The sequence below is a fragment of the Belonocnema kinseyi genome, chromosome 4 (genome assembly GCF_010883055.1).
Source record: "Belonocnema kinseyi isolate 2016_QV_RU_SX_M_011 chromosome 4, B_treatae_v1, whole genome shotgun sequence".
Classification (NCBI taxonomy): domain Eukaryota; kingdom Metazoa; phylum Arthropoda; class Insecta; order Hymenoptera; family Cynipidae; genus Belonocnema; species Belonocnema kinseyi.
Genome location: NC_046660.1, coordinates 94,884,965 through 94,902,976, shown reverse-complemented (window position 1 = coordinate 94,902,976; position 18,012 = coordinate 94,884,965). Strand labels below are relative to the sequence as shown.

Below are 18,012 nucleotides of genomic sequence, written 5' to 3'. Positions count from 1 at the left end.
TAAATAATTTATTACGTGTCTTCAGTAATTAATTGTATGCGTAATTAATATCGGTATGATATCAGGAGCGTTTGCATTTCGTAACGCTTTCCAATCAAAATGATTCTGTGTTATAACCAACCCCCATATAAATGTTATTAAGTGGTTGTGCCAGTGACATATCTCAGTCTTTATATACCTTATTCACTTGCCGTAACTTCAGTTAAATAAGCACTTTTTATACGTATCGTATACATCACATGCTAATTAATTACAAGGTTCAATCCGAACGAGTTTATTTCCATGATTATGAGATGGCATGCTTATTTTTTTCATTAACGATTCAATTAAATATTTGACTGAAGTTAGGAAGCGTCTACAGAACAAAAGTTAAACTTAGAAAAAACGTTTTCAAAAGTTCGGGTTTTAAAACTGTTTGAAAATATAATGAAACAAAATATTTTAGAAAGATTGTGGGTCAAAATACATTAAGTTAGTAACAGATTTCTACTCTCAAAGGCTAATGTTGCATTTAAGAAAAATATGAGCATTTCTGTATCGGCTTACGCGCCGACGATTTGCCTTTCTTTGCTGACTTCCTTGGGGGAATGCGAAAGATACTTGAAGAATTCTTGAAATACTGTACGAAAGATGGTCTGGCAGCCAACATAGACAAAACAAACAAGAAATTGTTAGGGAAAAAGATGTGGCAGTTCGTAAATCTAACCTTGCTATAGGTTCTACGAAATTATCCCGATGAAAGTTAACTAATGGAATTAATATTGTTCAAGCAATGCATATTTGTCAACTTTTTCGTATGTTTTACCTATGTGACCTTGAAAGTTGATAAGAAATCAACTTCAGTAGTTAAAAGTCGATTGTTTAAAATCGACTTAGAAAGACTTGCATTATAAATAAATGTTTTTTACTTCTTAGTCGAAAACTTTCAACTCATAATTTTAATTCAAATTATTATTTTTTTAAATTTGGAATTCACTTAGAAATGAAAACCGAGAGAAAGACTTTGTTGATTCAACAAAATTTGGTCAATAGTTTTAGCTAGGTTTTCACTAAAAAAAATAGGTAGTAAGTACCAACAAAGAAATAGCAGCGACAGATTTCATGAACCCCAGTTAGTTGGGCCGGCCACTTATTTTTCAGTGTTTCAATATGTAGTTTAGTTTTTAAGTTTTTATATTTTATTTTTATTGTTACATTCTCATTATAACGAGAAGTTATTACTTTTATGTAAAATTTGACTTTGTAGGTTTATTTTTTTCTATAACGTTTTAGTTTTAATGTGAAAATAGCTATTTTCAGATTCTATATTGTGGAATATTCTGCACTTTTATTTATTTGATCATTCCTAGAATATCATTGCTGTTCTTTTATGACTGTTATTAATAAAATAGACAAGAATTTTATTGCAGCCTCTCTGGCCCCGATCATCCCCTTTATTGTTATCTAATAAAAAGAAGCGCTATAAAGTTTCTCACGGTGAATGAACCCTCTTATAGCATAGGTGTTCTCGTTATCGCTGGTGGAGTGGTGGTATTTTACGGCCACCGATTAAATTAGTTGCTGTTATTTTTCAACTAATTTAATCGATGGCCGTAAAATAAACTCTTTTTCAGAGAGAAGAAAAAAGAGGAGGAGACGAACCAAAGAGGGCGAGAGGCTGGCCGCAATAGGATATTCTGGATTGTTTTAAAATGGTCTAGAATGATTTGCAATTGTCTAGAATACTCAAGACTCTTTTCCTGAAATATTTTTTAATCTTTAGGGGTTTGTACGCTCTTAATCCGAACCAGTGAAATTGTCACTGGCTGAATAAGTATTTTGAGTTATGACTGGTAAACCAGTGGTTTTATAATTCTTACTCAGCGAACCAGTAAGTGACTCAATTGAAACAGTTACTGAAATATACCAATGACGGCAAATAATAATTTCAACCATAACAATGATATAGTGTTTATGCTAGGAATATCGTATATGTGGTTGCAATAATCAGGAGATATAATGCCTATTTCGCTTGAAAGTGGATGGACCCTAGCCACTTGTTTTTAATTTTGAGCGAGGTTACGCGTTGACAAAATAAAGGGCCTTCCCACAGCTAATCGTAATATATCTAATGATATTGCAGCCCGGTCCTCATTTCTTGTTGTGAATTTATTGTTTTTGAACGATAATGGAATGGTTTGCACAAAGGCATACTTATCCAGGTGACGGGCGATAACGCGTAGGACAGACTACTGGTACTAACTATAATCAGTGACCCTAACTGATTAACATAATGACGGAACTCTAACTGATTGTACCTGTGAAATTTTATTTGATTGTCAGTGTCAAACTTCTCGCTATGTCAGCCAGTCAGATTTTACTCAAAATCAGTGAGATTTTATTGGTTCATTTTAGGAGAGTAGCGCTGAGCAGAAATCAGATAGAATCGGATATGCGGAGGGGGGATATTTGAAAGACCACAGTGTCATGTGACCAGTTTTTTTAAACGAACTTACACATAAAGTACCTATCTGAATTAATTTTCCATATCGGACGACGTTTAGATTGCTCTCCTTTACTTCTATCTGGCACGGGAAATTGATTCGAAATATTATGTTATAAGTTCGTTTAAAAAAATTGGTCATATGTTAGTCTGGTACATGTCCTTCATAAGCTATGCGAAACACTTTTATGTAGGCGCATAAATGCTACGTTGACTAATTTTGTAGAATACTCTAGGTTATTCTTCACTTCTGCAATATTTAAGAAATTTCGGGAAGGACTTCCAAAGTTGTTATAAACCTTTATAGATGCTTCTAAATTACTAAAAAATTGTGGAATATATTCCTAAAAATTGTCAAGCTTTCGACATATATCTTTTTCTTTATTTACAAGATTGTCCGAATTGTTACGTTCAGTTCTAAACACTTCCAAATTAAAATTGTTAAAAGTTTAAGTCTGTTCATTCCTTTAATTTTTAAACTAAAGTTTTAATTTTAACTTGCGTTGGGCCGAAAGGGAGTTGGTGATCAGTTAATAGTCACAAAAACCATGAGGGCCACACTCTCAGCGCGTTAGAATAGATGCATCAGGTTGTGTTCATTCGGTCTTGTCTGTTTACGACTGGACGGTCTGGATTTAGTTTGAAGCCATACCCCAAAACGTTCTTAATTCCAAGTTGCAGTGTATAAAAAATGGTCGATTTTACACGATGTGTGAATTAATTTTAATTGTAAATAAAACTTCTATAGAGCTTCGCTCAAAAAATGTTTCCTCAAGGCCATGTGATGAGAGCGTTACATGATCAGAATCTTACCTTACTGACACTATTTTTATTTTCTATCTTATTTTCACATGAAGTATCACATCGAGTGGAAAATTTGGGATAATAAATAAGAAACACTAAGAAAGCTGGGCTTGGTCCTAAATTTTTATCATTACAAAAAGTTTTTTTTTGTAAATAATTTTTTTTTTTTGCTTTTTTCATCATTATTAAAATTTAGGACCAGGCGCACCTTTCTTAGTGTTTCTTATTTATTATCGCAAAATTTCAACTCGATATTGCGCTTCGTGTGAAATAAGTTAGGAAATAAAAAAATGCCGGTAAGGTAGGAATCTGGTCACGTGATCCACTTATCACATGGCCTTATGGGCATGTGTGTGATAGCGAACATGCTAACGGATGTCCCCTGACTCTTTTTTGTGGGCCAATTCAAACAAATTTAATGTTGCTAAATTTGACGTGTGTGTGTGTGTGCCTGTATTTTGAGGTTATGTGTGTTAAGATTCTCTGTCATAATTATTCTTGAGTGTTACCGACAACATCCGTAAGACAGAGACCTGTATTCTCTGAATGACAGAGAGCTGGAAAACGATCCTAACCTCAAAAAAGTGCTCACGCATACAATTTTTATTTAGCACGATACAATTTTTTTGTTATTATTCCTAAAAAAAGAGTTCGGGGACGCCCGTTATTCTATTTTAAAGCATCTCCGACTGCAGTTTTATAAACATTTTTATTTTTGTGGAAAAAAGCCAAGTGCACTGAACCGGATTTACCACACGACGAAGTATCACATGCCCTTAAATCACATATTTTTGTTAATTAAAACAATCAATTTTCAACATTTTGTTTCGACAATGTCTATCAGTACAGAATATATCGTAAGACTAATTGATAGGTATAGAGTTAGGGCTAATATTAAAGAATGTTCTGTAATAGTAGACAAAGTTTACTCACCACCCGCCTTTCACGTGAAAAATTAGGGAAAACAATCATTTTGACTTTAGTGTAAGTAAAGAGTCGGTTTTTAAGACAGTATGTCTCCTTAAAATTGTTAAATTTCAAAGTCTACATTGAGAAAAGCGTTTGGTTAGGACAAACACAAAAAAATTTGGTTGCTCTTCGTGCTATTAGAGTTTTTTGTTGGTTCAACCAAATTTATTTTAACATTCAAAACATTTTTTTCAATCACTTGAAGGTTTTGATGAATCAAACAAAAACCACATTTTGTTGCACGAATATTTTTCTAAGTGTACAATTCGAATTGTTACACTTGATACGGTTTATATTTAAAGTTTTTAAAGTTAATTCGGCAATTTTTAATTGTGAACTTTTAATATTTAATGTACATAAGTTTCTTTTTAATAAGAATTTTTTTAATATTAACAAATTCCATTATGCTGTCCGTGCATTTATAGAATTTTCTGTATTATATTGAAAAAATATCAAAAGAAAATATTTTCACTGGTTTGCAAAGATCCTACCTTTTCATTTGCGACCGGCTCCAGAAAGCTACCTAGTTCCACACTCTGCAATTGTTATCTTGGCGGAAACGTGGAGCTTACAAATTCTTATTCACTCACAATATTCTTGCCTTTTGTCGGACAATTTACAGTTTTCACAAATTGTAAGTTTTTTTCTTGGAATAAAACCATTATACACAAACACAATGTCATACAAGAAATTTCATGACAATACTATGAAATTATATTATGATACACACACCTCTTTTACTTTCATTTCATTTTTTGAAACTTGCACTTCAGTTTTCTCTGCAAAATTTCACGTTAAACTATAAACACATCGTTAAATGTTTTTCAGCTCGCAGCTTTATGTTGTTATAACCGCAACATTAATTTTATAACTATACAAGCTTCTCAAAAGAAATAAGTAAATTAATGTTTAAAAAAATTTTAATCATACCTTTTTCACATATTATAAATTAAAAACTTTTTGAATTTGATTATTTGTCACTCACTTGTCCCGTTTTTACGAACACTTTTATAATAACTTATGTTACAGTTAGAAAGTCTATAGATTTCTTTAGAATTCATTGTAGTCATTCTTTCAATGTGATTCGATTCACTGCACTTCATTTAAGATATTTACTGCACTTGTTTACACTTGTCATAATTTGATGGATAATTTTCAGTCACGATATTAAAAAATTATATTAAATAACGTCAAACGATAAACTGCTCCATTTTCCAAGATCCTTTCGAATGGACGGAAGCACAGTGACTGAAGACTTACAACAGCTGTGCCATGGCAGGCACCAGGGCATGACAGTAGGATAGTGGCAGGTGAGCCTGAATTTCGTTAAATTCAGGGCCGCTATTACCTGTTATGATGCAAATTCACTCTCATTATAGTAAAAGGATTTACAAGCTATTTTTATCCTCAGTTTATTACATTAAAAATTAATGTTGTGTGTCTAGTAGTTTAATTCAAATGACTTAAGTCCTATGTCTTTGTCGCAATTCGCATCCGAGCAGGTTCGAATTTGTGGACAGTGTGATTTTGAGATTGTCAACTGACAAATCTTTCTCCCTGAAACTGGATGACTCTTTCTGATGAATTTTTTTTTGGGCCTAAATTCACCAGCATGTAATCTCCGAAGTAGATTTCTATCTTATCTTTAAGTGGTGATTTTGATTTTATATAATGTTTTTTTACTCCCCTGGAAAATTCTGATCTTGTTGGTTATCTAGTTCTGTACTGGCATTCTTCAATTGAAAACTTTCTGCAGCATTTTTATCCAGTTTAAAAATAAAAACCCGTTTACGGCTTTTCTGTACATATTTAATACTGAAATAAACACTTTTAAGTTTATTTGCAAACTTTTTATATCGTCAAAATTTGTCCTTTTTAAGATTCATACCACATGCAATATTTGTTAATTAACATTGATCTTCCAAAATTATTTTAATTCTTAAAATTGAGAGCACTCATCCTTGCCACGTGCACAACGATCTACCCTATTCTACACATTTCACGTGGACTTGTGCAACTGTAGTCCAAAATGTCAGGTAAAGAGGGCCACCTGTTAGGTATTCATTTCTATACCTGGTGTATCGAAATGACTTTTGTCAACGCATTTAGATTAGTTTACACATTTTTAATCGCATAAGTCATGAAAAAGAAAGTTTGTTCAAGAGTTAAACATATTCCTCGTTTATCAAAATATCGATTATTTTCAATTTATCGTGATCTGCTTACTGCACTTAAAAAAATGCCTGTTTAAATCAACCTATAATCTGGTTACTCTAAACAGAAAACATAGTAGGAAATATTTAAGCATATAATTCTGGTTAATTTAACCAGACATTTTTTAAAAGTATTCATAAAAGAGATAAACAATAAGTATTATGAGGGTAGAATTCCATTTTGTGACTGTTCTGGAATACGGAAATTCTATACGTTTAGTTCTAGTTGCACGGCCGGAATAAATACATTTTTATTTTTATTAAATAACAACTATTTTTAATTGAGAGATGAAAAATTAGCCACACTCCCTCCGGCTTACCAGTTCGCTTAAGTAATTGTAGAATTTTTCATCTATCTATTTAATTATCAAACAAGAATTTCACCTGGTTTTCCAAAATAAAAAAAAAGGAATGCATGTTTTCAAAAGTTTAAGTCCGTACGTTTATAGTGCTATCAATACCTTTCGCGCGTCCGGTGCACCTATAGAGCTAAACAAATGAAATATCCGTACATTTAAAATCAGTTTTCAGTTTCAAATAAAAAAAGTCTGTTAGATTTTAGAAGATCTTAAATTTTTATCCACCCTGTATATTCCAACCTGGGGTACAGGTGCCGCCCCTTTCTCACAATATTTTTTCTTTGAGGACAGGAAGAAGGGTTCTATGGCCAAATAGTTCCCACAAGAGTAATGTTCTTCTCCATAAATTGCTACTAATGTGCATTTTTTAAAGTGGACAAGTAAATTAAAAATAAGTTTATTTTCAAGAGCATTATCACAATCAGTTTAAACAAATTAAATGCTATTATTTCAGGTGGCTATTTTTAACTTTTGAACTCATATAAAGTAGAAATTGTTCAAACTGGAATCCTTGCAAGTTGGCACTTTTCTACGCCCTTACTATTTTCATTTAACAGCTTCTGAACTTTGAATGCGTGACTTTTTTAACTATTCACTTCCGAATATACGTACCACTTTTTAATCTGAAGTTAGCAAAGTAAAATATAGTACGAACAATGGATTTAAAAGAAAACATGTTGGTATGGTAAAAGAACGTTAAAAAATTATGCTTAATTAAAATAGAACCATACAAACTGATACTTTTTTTTACGACGACCAAGTAAATCTGATAAATGAACTTCAATTGAAAAGTTTGACATTCATTCTTTGACACACACAAGTTTTAAATGTCCGTTGAATAAATTGTAATCTCACAATGCAGACATTAATAGGAACGGAAGTTTGGTCATATCCGAGTATACACAAATGGAACTCGCAAATAAAAAAGTCTCAGGAGCATGTCAGCAGTACGTTAATCCGGTTTTAAACTTAAATTCCCGCCCACTAATGCAACCCTCCTATTTCTCTCTCTTCTTTTCACCGGGTATATGACACTGGAAATTACGTAGTCGTTGTGGAAGCAGCCAAGCATAAAAATCTTTCCGCGATTTCTCGTTATGGAAAGACAATATGCAACTTTATGTCATGGTCAGTGGATATGAGAAACTTTTTTTGTTTTGTCCAAGGAACTTGGAAGCGATAAGATCGGTTAGCGAAGATATTTTCTTTTAAATAGAAGGGCACCATTTTCTCAGCTGGACAAATGTGGATAAGAGGGGTGTCTATGGAGCTTATTTACGAGTCTGATTTGAAGATAAATCCCCCTCATCGGTTTCTTAACTCGTACGTAAAATATATCGCTGTAATTGTTTTTAATGATGATATTTACCAAATTCATCACGCATTTATTATAGCCCGTAAACTTGAGATAGTTTCTATTTTTCTCTTATGAATAAGAGAAATTAAAAAAAAATAATAATAATTTTTCAGCTCCTCCAGGGATAACGTTATCAGAAATTCTGTAGTTCTATATAGCTCTAGCGCTAAACATGACTGGTTAAATTTACAAAAAAAAAAAACGTAATACTTATAGACAGTGCCTTTTATATTTAAACTCGAAAAATGAACACTTTACTGGCCAAAGAATTTCGATTCAAATTATCCAACAATCATCAAAAAATATTTGTCGTTGGGAAATGAGATTAAGAACACAAATGATACACGGTAAAAAAATTGAGCTGTGACAGGGATATTATTCCCCATTATAGCTAAACATTTAGCTGAAAACGAACGAAGGAATTAAGAAAAATCTCTGGATCAGCGAAAATGAATTTCCTTGACCATTTTCCATATACCAGGGATATCGTCTAGTCAAACCCCTAATAAGTACAGCTAGAATAGGGATATTAAGAATAGGTGTCTGAAGGAATTATCGGAAGAGCGCCGATGCATTGTGGGAGCAGCGAAATAAAAGGCGACGCTCTAAGCGGGAGCAGTGACAGTTCAGATTTACTTTGGACAATTAAACGCTTTTTACCACTTGAAATGTGCGCGAATGTTAATATTAAATAGAGTTTATGATGCGGTAATAATAATTTACAACTGTTTCAAATGTAGGCGATAAGTATATTGAAATATCAAGAAACGCGATATCAACAACAAACTTGACCTCCAAATGCATTATACGGATTTCAGGGAAATTCATTTTCGCGATACCAGACCAAAGATTGGCTACTGTAAGTTAAAATATTTCTATAACAACTAAATTTTTTTTCTAATTTAAAGATAATAAAATTACACATATTCTGTCGAAAATAATAAACTCTACAACTTAGGAATTTTGTCCAACTTACTGATTCACGAGAACAGTTTACATAAAGTAACTAAATGTTTAACTCTTCTAACTAAACGTTTTACCTAATCTAAGCGGACACTTTCTTTGAGTTTAATATATTCTCGATTCACTCCTTCCCCTGAAGAATTTTTTTTCCGTGTAATATAAATCGCAATTAATATAGTAACATTTGTAAACAGAAAGTTTATTATTAATTAACTAATAATGTTAGCTGAATAATGAAACGAAGTGTCTAGACACATTGAAAATATTTAGCTTGTGGCTTACTGAGTTTCGTTAAAACTTTCCGCCTTTTCAGTTTCCTAGGGCTCACCAAGAATATTTGTTCTATAACGCTAATCGAATTTCGGTGAACCTAGAAACGGTCATAATAACATCATTATTTTCATTATTGTAACATTAAACATTCAATATAAAACCTTTTTCTGATAAAACTGTCGGTTTTTCTTTCATAATACCATTAAGCCATGTCCCTGCCGGGGGTAGTATGACTCAATCGGTAAGGAGGGGAGTTATGTGGGGGATAGGGTATAGATTTTTAGGTTGATCTAGAATTCCCGTGTTGTTTATTTAAATAACACATTCATTCCACAATACTGCTCCGATCCAGGTCGCTGATCAATGTCTCTAGGGATCACCCCAAGTGAAGAGCATCACAAAGTCAGCATGTAAAGCTCCACACTCCGGCCCATTAGTACACCCAAGGTCTTTCTTTTCAGATGTCATTCCCTTCACTAATACTCTTCCAAATGAATTTCTTATAAGCTATTTGTCGCCACACTTTCCGGTCTTGGTATACCTCTGTAGCTTCCTTCACGTCCACGCATTTTCTGATGCAAGCTCTTGTGGTTCTTTGGCTTCTTACGTCTCTTCGAATTAGTCTCATTTACACATTCTAACCATTCTTTGCGCGGTCTGCCTCTAGGCTCAATGCCCCTCACTTTAACTTGATATACTTCATTATTTGGTCAGCCATTCATCATTTATACCCTCAACATCCTTAAACACTCTTAACAAATTTAATTCACATCCCTAATAGCACGGAACGTTCCCTGAGTGTGTAAAATGTCCGCGGCTTGGGAACATTTCACTGGGACCGGAGGGGAACCTTCCATTATTGTTATTTTTAACAACAATTATCTCGTAAAACGTAAGATATAGGTAAAAATGGGTGTCATTTTTGAGTTTTAAGTACCGTATATACTACCTTGTAATATGGTATCTATATCATAAGCTGACATTAATCTTGACCTACCACTTACGGTTTATCGGATATTCATTGATAATAATAATAATAACGATCATTTATTCTTTGAACGTTCCAGGAATGTTGCCAGAATGTTCCGTGATACTAGAGATGTGTCAACTAGTGTATACTATGAGCAGGAGTTTCATGCTAATCGCGTTAATTTTGCTCTAATCATTTTCTTCATGTTTGTATTTAATTTTCTCAACATTCTTTGCAAGTATTCGATTGATCTGCCATAACAACCCTATCATGTGCGAACGCTAACCCACGTACCTTTAATGTCACGAGATCCACACTTTCTTTGAAGAGGGCCATTCTTGGATACTTGTCCATGAATATCATTCTTAAACATCACAAATGCTATTAAAACATCCATAATTCAAAGTTTTCAGCTAAGCAACGTGAGATATGAAGAAAGTCTGCAAAATAAATGAGTACTATTAAAAATATATACAAAGTCGCCTTTCACTATAATTCGGTTTGAATCATAGTGATTCTTCGAAAATTTAGACATCGACAATGCCATAGGCATTGTCGATGCAGTTTGTTGCAAAAATTTGAGCGCGAAGCGCCAGTATTGCCATGAGAATGTATTCTTTAAAAGCCCGACAGAGCATTGCCTTTTTTTCATCAATTTTCTTCATCTGAAATTAAAAAAAATTAACAATCTCTTTAGAGTAGAGGTTTCAAGAGTTTTGTAATATTTGCAAGTAAGCTTCTGTATATGTATTATACTGTGAACTAAGCTTAGCTGAGAATCGAAAGCGTATCCGAGCGCAAAACGCGAGATTGGACGAACGCGCACCCTAGGCACGCTGAGACTTGCGAATTTTTGGTCAATATCTACCGAGGTAAGAGTTGAACAATTATTATTTTTCTATTATGTCGATAATAATGCCGCAAGGGGCTGGACCACAAAAACATTAGCCGTGTTAAGTACTCAGTGCCTATGACAAGTACTGAAAGCCTTCTCTCACCTCACCCCTGCACAAAGCTAATAACCGATTACAATGGAAAAGTGTGAATGTATATTAATGCTGGTTACAAAAATATTGGTGCAATTGTAGAATACGGGCGTCACCTGTTTTTTTTGGCTGTAAAAACAGTTTTTTTTTGGACAACAAACTATTAGAATTTTTAATTAAACGATAAATGAAGAGATTTCACCAGGCAGAAGTTAAAAATTATTGTTACTTTTGTTACTACGATGTCTTAAATATGGGTATGTCACGTTATCGGATTGATCATATTTAACTCACCGTTTAGGTGCTTTTGAGCATACAAACCATCGACATATAGAAATGGACCGGTAATGCTGTGGGGAGAACGGTAATGGGCTCTAGAGAGAGAGAAGAAACATATGAGACGTAGACATATCTCTTTCTTGATAAAGCTGATTAGTCGAGAATATTTTCGTTGGGTGAAGTTTGGCGCAGCACAGGACCGTGCTTTGTGTCGCGAGTGCCCCAATAATGTAACGTTTATCGAACTTTTCAGAATTGATTTATTTATAATTTATTTATAATTTATTTAATTATAATTTATTGTAAATAAATATAAAAAATGGTGGTAGCTTGTACAGTTTGTGGGCGTTGTCAAGACGTTTATATGGGGATATGTTTTGATACGTAAGTAAAGTTATCGAATATAGTAAAATAAAAAATGTTACAACAAAAAAAAAACCTCAAAATATGAAGTTTTGTATCTATGCAATACAAATGGTTATTTTTTATGTTATAGAAATTAACCGTAGAGAATATTTAGGCAATACCCGGGGCCACCAATTCACTTGACATAGTCCTGAAATAGATAAAGGTAGGTCTACGTCTCATATGTTGTTTCTCTCTCTAAGGCCCATTTCAGTTCTCCTCAAACCGTTACCGGTTTTGTGGGGGCAGGAAGGCACCCCTATGATCAGTACAAAAAATAATGTTGGTCAAATCCCAACCCCTTTTCAACTTCTCGTTAAATATGATCATTCCGATATATCGCGACAGACCCATATTTGAGACATCATAGTAACAAAAGTAACAATGGTTTTAAACTTTTGCCTCATCAAAGCGCTTCATTAATCGTTAAATTACAGATTCTAATAGTTTGTTGCCAAACAATTTGTTTTCAGCCAAAACGGAGGTGACAGATGACGCCCCTATTCTGCAATCTAACCAAAAGATTTTATTATAAATTCTTTACTCAGTGAGAATCGGGATAAAAATAAACATGAAACTTAGGATGATTCGGCAAACGCGATTATGCTTTGATTTGTTTAGTGTTGAGAAGAAAAAACGGTACAACATTTTTCAGAAAGGATTTAATGAAATAATCAAATCCAAAATAAAAAAAGTATCGTGGGTGGGTGGGGGGGGGGGTCAACAGTTCCTGAAAAATGTATCATGTATTTTTTGAATAGCCCCTCATTTATATCTATTTTATTATTTCATTTAAAAAAAAGTTTTTAGGCAAAGAGATTAAAAAATAATTTGGTCTCATGCATATGTCGTAATCCAATAGACGCCTGGATAGTCTGTCAGTTAACCGTTGCTTTTTAGGTCTTATTTATTACAATTTTAATCCTCTTTGAGTCTCTTAAAAATGTTTGCAGTATTTTGTAAGTTCTCATTGGCACCCCTTATAATCTCTACAGAATTTTAAGTCCGATTTCAATACTCTATAAACTTTAAAATAATTCTAAATCCTATTTACAGGTTTTTTAATATAAAATTATTGAAATTTACTGCATATTATAATGTGAGAATAAATTCATTCAAGTTCTTTTTGGTTGACAGACAAACCAACATAAAAATCAATGAAAAAAACTTTTTTGATTTGACACAATATCATACATAAAAATTTCGAAATGAAACGTTCAAAATAATTGATTGAATACTGCTGCATATACAAAATGTAACTATTTTACTAAATAATCAAGTGAATTTTAAATCCTGCAAAATTTAAAAATTCCAAAAAAGAATCGAACACTGCATATTTTCAAAGTATAGCTTCCCAATTTTTGAAGCCTCTTTCCAAATTAATATACTATTACACCATTAAGCCATTTCCCTTTCGGGGTAGGCCTGACTCACTCGCTGGGGAAAGGAGTAATGTGAGTAAGCGATAGAAAATGTTTAGATTGATCCAGAATTCTCGTGTTATTTATGTAAATAACACGTTGTACCTCAACTCTGCTCCGACCCAGGTTGCTGATCAATCTCTCTAGCAATCACCCCAAGTGAAGATCCACACAAAGTCGTCATGTAAGGTTCCCCGCTTGGGTCCTTTAGTATCCAAGGTCTGTTGTTTGAGGTGTCATTCACTCTACTGACACTCTTTTTATTAACCATTTGTCACCATATTTTTCTGTCCTGATATACTTCTCTAGCTTCTTTTACGTCCATGCATTTTTTCATGCTGGCTCTCATGTTTCGGTGGCTTCATATGTCTCTCCTAACTAGGGTCTCATTCACACATTCTAATCATTCTTTCCGCGGTCTACCTCTGGGCACGCTGCCATTTACTTTACCTTGATACACTCGTTTCGTTAGTGGTTCTTTTGGCATTCTCTCAACATGCCCGAACCACCTTAACCGATTTCTTTCCCATGTGTCTACTAACGTCTCTTCTGCACCACATTCTTTGAGAATTATGTCGTGAATAAAATAAAACAATTTGCTTTAAAAAGCCATGCCAGAACTAGGCATTCAAAATTTAATTATTTTAAATTTTGTAGCTAATACTATTTTTTTAATGATACCTAAATTAATTATATTTAGTTATTTTTAAAATACTATTTTTTGAACGAATAATACAATTTTTGAATGAATTACATTTTTTTAATGAATAAATTTTTTTGGTGAACAAATTTGAATGAATAATGATTTTTTTATGAAAAATTATTGAATAATGAATATTAACATTATATATTAACAATATTATTATATAACAATATAATATTAACAATCGGATTTAAATATGAATTTAACAGAACTTTTGTAGAGTTATTCCAAATTTGTTTCACATTAAATCCTGAAATTTACACAAGATTTATAACATTTCTTCAATGTTCGCTCTTATACCTGACTATAGAAATAATTCAGGAAAGATTAATGCACCTTTTTCCGTGAAAATAAGTTTATTTTCATACAACGCTTGGAGACTCAAACGCTGCGTACATACGAAATGACTGCGATTGAGCGTAATGTTTTACATGTAATGTCACATTTAATGTTACTTATGAGAGCCCTGAGAATTCTTACCATAAATTCCTCACCTTTTTCATTTCTGCAAGGAACAGATGGCGTCGATTTTGCATTTTTCTTCGAGCACTCTCCTTTTCGCATTCAGACAGGGTCAAGTACCGGAAGTCAGATTGTGGACTTCCGTTTTTTGCATTCCATCCAACGTTTATGAGTGTAATTCAGAGAAAGCAAATATGAATCAATAAAACAGAGTAGAGAATTTGTAAGCCAAATTTGAATCTATAATAAATAAAATTAAATAATATGTCTCAGATTATCTAGAAAGTTTGTCTAGCATATATTACGTAACGCCTTTTCCGATATTTATTCTAGCTTTTTACTATTGCCGAAGCTCGGCTGCCATTTTCGCGCCTGCACTTGACAGCCAAGGTTTGGCTACCATTGTCGGCCCAACACTGGGTACCAGTATTGGACCAAACCTGGCTGCCATCGTCGGATTGATAACTATGGCCTTGACTTGGCAACCAGGGCTTGGCTGCCATTGTCGGCCCAACACTGGCTACGGTCTAAGGATATGACAAGAAAGATATTAAAAAAATAACTATTAATTGATTGCGAGTACTATGAATATAAATATTAATGGTGCTGTTTAGACTGAATACATATATTACATTTTGAACATTATATTACAAATAAAATTTCTAACGCTACGGAGTATCGAACCTACATCTATATACCTAAATCTATTGCCTAGCAGTCGGGCGTGCTAACCACTCCGCTAAACCGACAAGTTGAAACTCTATGAAAAAGCCATCCTCATAAGCTGCAGTTCAGAAAAGAACCAAATTTTCAGCTCTCTTTTTCTAATTATTTATTATTATGCGACGTTTTGTTAATGTAAAATACACGAAATGTTAACAGGAATACCAATACAATCATTTTTAATTTAATAATTTAAGTCGGTTACAATTTTTCTTCGCGTAATATTTCATTTTTTTCCGTTGTAGCCTGCTTTACAACTTTTTGCAATGACAGGAAATGTAATTTTTCATAAACATTAACAATTTTTAATGACAGAACTTAACAAATTTCATTGTGAACTTTGACAATTTTTCAATAACTTTTAATCTTTCGTGTAAGATTTGCTTATTAGGTGCTAAAACTAAGACTTGGCGAAACAAAGTGCCGATTCTGGGTGAAGCATCGGTGGTAAATCGGCAAATATAAATAGTCAATATAGGCTCCCAGCACTGGCTTAACATTGAGCCGATTGAAATAAAACATTGTTTGCCGTGCACACTTGGCTCCCTAATGTGCCGTCACTGGGCCAGACTTTGGCTGATCCTCGTGAAAAATGGTTCCCCATACTAAAAGTGAGATTTGGCGCAATACAGTGCCGATACTGGGCCAAGAATCGATAGAGGATCGGCAAATATAAATAGCCAATATAAGCTGCCAGCACTGGCTCAACATTGGGCCGATTTAAATAAAACATGGTTTGCCGTGTTAAAGTGACACTTGGCCCAGTAATGTGCCATCACTGGGCCAGACTTTGGCTGATCCTCGTGAAACATGGTTCCCCGTACTAAAAGTAAGACTTGGCCCAATAAAGTGCCGATACTGGGCCAAGCATCGGTGGAGGATCGGCAAATATAAATAGCCAATATAGGCTTCCAGCACTGGGTCAACACTGGGCCGATTAAAATGCCGATATTGGCCCAATAACTTAAGCCGACCTTCGGCTGCCAAAATTGGACCAACACTGGGCCGTGTATTCAGCTCCGGCAATTCGCACTTGGGTGCTTATACCCATTCACCCATTCCCATTCAATTGGCATATTGAAATTGCGTAGTTTAATTTTCTCAAAATTTCAGATAACGCTTTTTTTCTTAATCGGTCATTTTTTGTTGTTAATTTTTGAATGACTGGAATTTGTTTGATCAAAATTCTTAATTCGTTCGCTTTTTAAACTGAGAGGATAAATATTCCTCCAATTATATACTTTATACCTATATGATGATATACCGAAATCTATTTGATTGTTAACCAATTTCTCCTGATTGCTATTTTTACAAATGGAAGCATCGACAAAGATAACGTTGGATTAACGAAAACATGTTTTTTTTTTTTAATAATTGTTCAAACTGCGAGCATATGTCAACAGACTTTATTGTAAGAGACACAGTTTCTTATACACACTATACGGCGTACATAACATTCTTACACGCAAATCTTTTGTCATATTGTGAACATAGCTGTAAATATAAGTATTCTTGTTTATTCAAAATTATCGCAATTTTGTTCATTAATTCGAATTACTGTTTGCACTTATTTTTATTACATATTTCGAATGACTATTTGCCCTCATTTCCATTTCTCGAAATTGTCATTTTTAAGCATTTTACTTTTTGCGAATAACCATTTGCTTTGATTTGCATTTATCCAAATCATTATTTCACATGTAATGTGAAAAATGATAATTAGGGCACTTTTCTGCGGTAATATAAACGTAAGAAACAGTGAGAGACGTAAGATTTGTGGAGGTCATGGGAGCCCTGTTAAATTCTTCCAAGGAAATTAAAATTTGGATTCTTTGATTCACAATAGGTGTATAACCCAATTCACTATATTATGCACTATTACACCAAACTCTCGCTTTGAGTCACCCCGTTCTCAGCCTTCCTAGAACTGGTGGCTCACGCAATTTCGCAGGAGAGTAGGGTGAGAACGCCTGCGACATTTTATATATATATATATATATATATATATATTAATTCGAAAGGAGTCAGGCGGCCATCACTGTTTACGTTAATGTCCCCCCGAAATCAGTCCAAAGCCATTTGAAGGCAACCCCCGACACTTGACTGAAAGCGAGAGTTTGGCGTATTATGGTATTTATAGAACACCCGCTGAGTACACGAGTTTCATTATTTTCAATTTATGCGGATAGGAAAAATTAACGAACATATGTCGGTCATCTCCCAAGCTTAAATAATCGGTCGACCATAGATGTATTTGCATAATCAGATTGCGCAACTACAATAGGTACGCTAGTGATGCATATCTCCACTTTGAAAATTTGCGTAATTAACGCCTTCATTTATCGACTGCCGTATCTCGTTATACAGATAAGCGGAAATGAGAACTTTGCAATTGAACAACTTTTATTCATTCAAACTTTGACTTTCATATATAGAATTTTGTAGCAAAATGTTATCTATATATATATATACTCTTAAATGGTTAATTTATTTTATTATATATTCTATTGTAAACTAGAAGAAAGGATTTCAACGTTTATTATAAATTGTCACTATCTTATTATCTATAAGAGCTGATATATATGCATTCATGCTGCCCTGAGCATTTAGACCTGGTAGTAGACCATAGTGTGTAAATAAATA

The 18,012-nt window shown here is 33.6% G+C and overlaps 1 protein-coding gene across 3 annotated transcripts in view; it reads right to left on the bottom strand.

The window, feature by feature from the left end:
• The window catches only part of LOC117171322 (ankyrin repeat and fibronectin type-III domain-containing protein 1), a 97,619-nt gene that overhangs the window by 75,687 nt on the left and 3,920 nt on the right, over positions 1–18,012 (bottom strand). The window contains exon 1 of one of the 3 annotated variants that reach the window (XM_033358527.1): positions 10,685–10,790. The exons of 1 other annotated variant lie outside the window; for it this stretch is intronic. In XM_033358527.1, coding sequence (XP_033214418.1) covers positions 10,685–10,787 — 103 coding nt within the window. In that variant the 5' untranslated portion in view covers positions 10,788–10,790. Of the gene's footprint in view, positions 1–4,746; positions 5,107–10,684; positions 10,791–18,012 lie in introns of those variants that run through there. One more of the 3 variants, XM_033358530.1, reaches the window with a different exon arrangement.